Raw genomic sequence first — 3579 nt, forward strand, 5'->3', positions numbered from 1 at the left:
GACGCCGTAAAATATAAATTCAAATATTAATCATCATCATCAAATAGTCGTTGAAACTTCATAGGTATATTATGGTAACCCAAAATACAATAAAAATTAAATTATAGTTAGTACTAGACGCGTAAAATATAAATTCATATAATTTAAATTGTGATTATAACGCACTTTAATATTTTGTGTGTTGTTTTTAAATCAGGGAGGAAATGGGTATGCAAGAAAAGTGACATTTGAGGATATCATACTTATTGAAGCTAACAATCCAGTGATTATTGATCAAGAATACAATCCATATGATAGTTTATACGGTAATGGTGTTAAAGTGAGTGATGTAACCTTTCGCAACATAAGAGGAACATCAATTTCTAAACATGCAATTCAATTACATTGTGATGGATCCATAAGTTGCACAAACATTATACTTGAAGGGATTAACATAACATCTTCAATAGGAGATGAAGTTCACGCATCATGCAAAAATGTAAATGGGATATGTACTTCATGTATTCCATATGTTCCATGTCTTTCTCAAGAATGACAAAATTTGTGTGTGGGTCCATGTGTTTCTCGATAGCTAATGTAGGGTTTAACCTAGGTTTTTTTCTTCCCTAGTTACATTGTGATGAATCCATATGTTGCACAAACATTATACTAGAAGGGATTAACATAACATCTTCAATAGGAGAGAAAGTTCATGCATCATACAAAAATGTAAATGGGATACACGCTTCATGTATTCCATATATTCCATGTCTTAGTGACCAAATTTTTATGGCAATTTGGTCCATGTGTTTTTTGATAGGTAAAGTACGATTTAACCTAAGCTCTTTTCTTCTCCATATATCTCACTGACTCCTGATTGGTTAGTATGATCCTAGAAAATTGTGTTAGATCTTAAACTATTTTTCACTATAATTTTAAATATTATATTTAAAATTTAGATCTTAATTATTTTTAGTTATTACTTTCCCATTTCAAAATAAATGACATATTTATGAAAATAAATTGTTTAAAAATGACTAACATGTTCAAATTTATATACAATATTGATTTTTTTAATTGTTCCATCTAATTTGATATTGTTTATATCATTCTCAATTTAACATCTTCCATTTTTTATTTATAGTGAATACACAAATAAATAAAGATAATTTGGTAAAATATTATTCTTCTGCTTTCATTTATTTACTATTTTTAACTTGTGTGAGTTAGTTAACTATAGGTCAGTTTATTGGGAACAAAGAGAGTGTTACATTATACTCCCTCTGGTCCTTAATATAAGAAGATTTTTGAAAAAAAAATTGATCCTAAATATAAGAAAAAGCACAACTTTTAATGTCTTTTTACTTCTTAAATGTTATTTCTACCCTTAATGATAATTTTCACTCTATAAAATTTTCAATGCAAGAGCCTTTGAATGCACGCTACATGCTTTTTCACCAAAGATTTTTGAAAATAAAAAAGAGATAGGATAGATGTTGTATGCTAGTACATAGTATTTTAACAAGGTTGCTGTATAAATACCCATTATAGAGCTTTTTGAGATTTAAGTGTAAATTGAGTTCCATGAAAGAAACTTTTCATGTTCACACTCTCAAAGAAAATAGAGGGCATGCAAGCAATACTCAAGTGAAGAGCTTCTTTGAATAAATAAGTTAACAGAGAAGTTTAATGAAGTTGCTGAAGAGTTTGTTGAGGATTCAATGGATAAAAGTGAAGAAAATTTTTCAGATATGAAGGAGGTTGGAAGTATCTTTAGAAGAAAACTGAAATTTTGGAATGCTAATTTTTTAACAAAGTTGCAGTTTGATCTCAACAAATATCCAAACAAAGGCTATGGTTTTGGGTTTGAAAGCTTTGAACAATGAGGTTTTAGTGTGTGCGTGTGTGTGCGTGTGAGTGCGTGTGTGTGCGTGTGTGTACTATATTCATCCACCCGAGTATGTCATACCACACTTTCTTTGTGATAACGCATTCAAAGAAAAGATGGCTATTCGTCTCATTTTAATCGCAAAAAACACATTTATCGTCATTGATCTCTCCAAAATGCTGCAGACGATCTTTGGTTGGAAGCCTCTCCATACAAGTCATCCAAAGGATAAATTTGGCCTTAGGTCTAGCCAAATTCCCATAGAAGAGTTTTCTCCAAGTCACTTTAGGCTTTTCCCCTCGCAAAAGGTTATAAACTTTTCGAGTAATATATTTATCTGTACTACATAAGTCCTTCCAAATGTCCGTATGAACAAGGTCATCCCTATGTTTGAACATAACTTTAAGGATCCAGGAGCATTGGGTTCTAGGATAAAAGGTATGAGGATCTGATTTTTTTTTATATAATAAGTGTGAATCCAGGAGTTCCACAACTTGTCCTTTTTTTCACAAACATTCCAGAGAAGCTTACCAATAGTTGCTTTATTCCATTCCATGAGAGAGATCAGATTTAGCCCACCAGCAGCTATAGGATTACTCAGATAATCCGAAGCAACAAGTGCTTTCCTGGATATGTGCTCTTTACCTGTCCAGAGGAAGCTCCTGCAAATACTATTAATGTGAGAAATAACTTCTTTAGGGAGCGGAAAAATCTGCATCCAATAGTTTGCAATAGAGAAAATGACACTCTTCAGTAATTGGGTTCTTCGTGCATACGATAGTAATCTTGTGCTCCAATGTCTCAATCTAGTAAGCATTTTCTCAATCAAAGGCTGACATTGGAAAATGGTTAACTTCTTGCTGGTTAGAGGGACACCAAGGTACTTGAAAGGCATATTTCCAATAGCAAAGTCGGTTTCTTGTTGAATTTGATTAATGGTATCATCATCCACACCCCAAAATAAATTATACTTTTTGGGATGCTGATCTGCATGCAGTCCCGTAGAAGCTGAGAATCCACGAACTTTATCCATGATCAATTTCACTGATGCTAGATCACCTCTCACAAACCTCAGGATATCATCAACGAAGCACAAATTAATAATCTTTAACTTTTCACATTTCGAATGGAAATTGAAGTTTGGTACCCGACATAATCCTTGAAGGATCCGATAAAAGTATTCCATAATAAGCACAAAAATGAGAGGTGAGATGAGATCCCCTTGTCTAAGACCTCGTTTTGCCTTGAGGATCTTAGAAGGAGTTCTATTCATAGAGAAGCGATAAGAAACTGTAGTCACACAAGCCATGATCCAAAACTAAGCCGCACTAAAACATAGCTTATATTTGATACACAAAAACTAAGCCATGATACAAGATATTTGATACACAATTTAGAAAACTAAGTAATAATCTAATAAACAAGTTAACCCACGAAAACATAGCTTTATACACAAATAAGCCGCACATAAATTTTCTCTTTTGTTTTTACTAATTTTTTAATATACAATTTTACTCACAAAAAAACTTAGATGCGAATAAGCTGCAAGAAAGTTTTCAAAAATATTTTTTTTTATAATTTTATTCACAGAAACTTATTTTTATCTGCGGATAAATCGCAGGTAAATTTCTGTACAATTTTCGCCGGTCACACATTTGTAACAAGCATAGCAGATTGCGCCAGCTGCTAGACGTGTTAGACCTCTTTCCTTC

At 32.4% G+C, this 3579-nt stretch overlaps 1 protein-coding gene across 1 annotated transcript; it reads right to left on the reverse strand.

Annotated features, from left to right (window-relative positions):
* Positions 1-2398: 2398 nt before the first annotated feature.
* Positions 2399-3176, reverse strand: LOC131630438 (uncharacterized; the record flags this gene model as incomplete). Its single annotated transcript, XM_058901208.1, has 1 exon — positions 2399-3176. A coding segment is annotated over exon 1 (778 nt), but the record flags the coding sequence as incomplete, so codon positions are not given.
* Positions 3177-3579: the final 403 nt, after the last annotated feature.

The sequence above is a fragment of the Vicia villosa genome, unplaced genomic scaffold (genome assembly GCF_029867415.1).
Source record: "Vicia villosa cultivar HV-30 ecotype Madison, WI unplaced genomic scaffold, Vvil1.0 ctg.000684F_1_1_2_unsc, whole genome shotgun sequence".
NCBI classification, from domain to species: domain Eukaryota; kingdom Viridiplantae; phylum Streptophyta; class Magnoliopsida; order Fabales; family Fabaceae; genus Vicia; species Vicia villosa.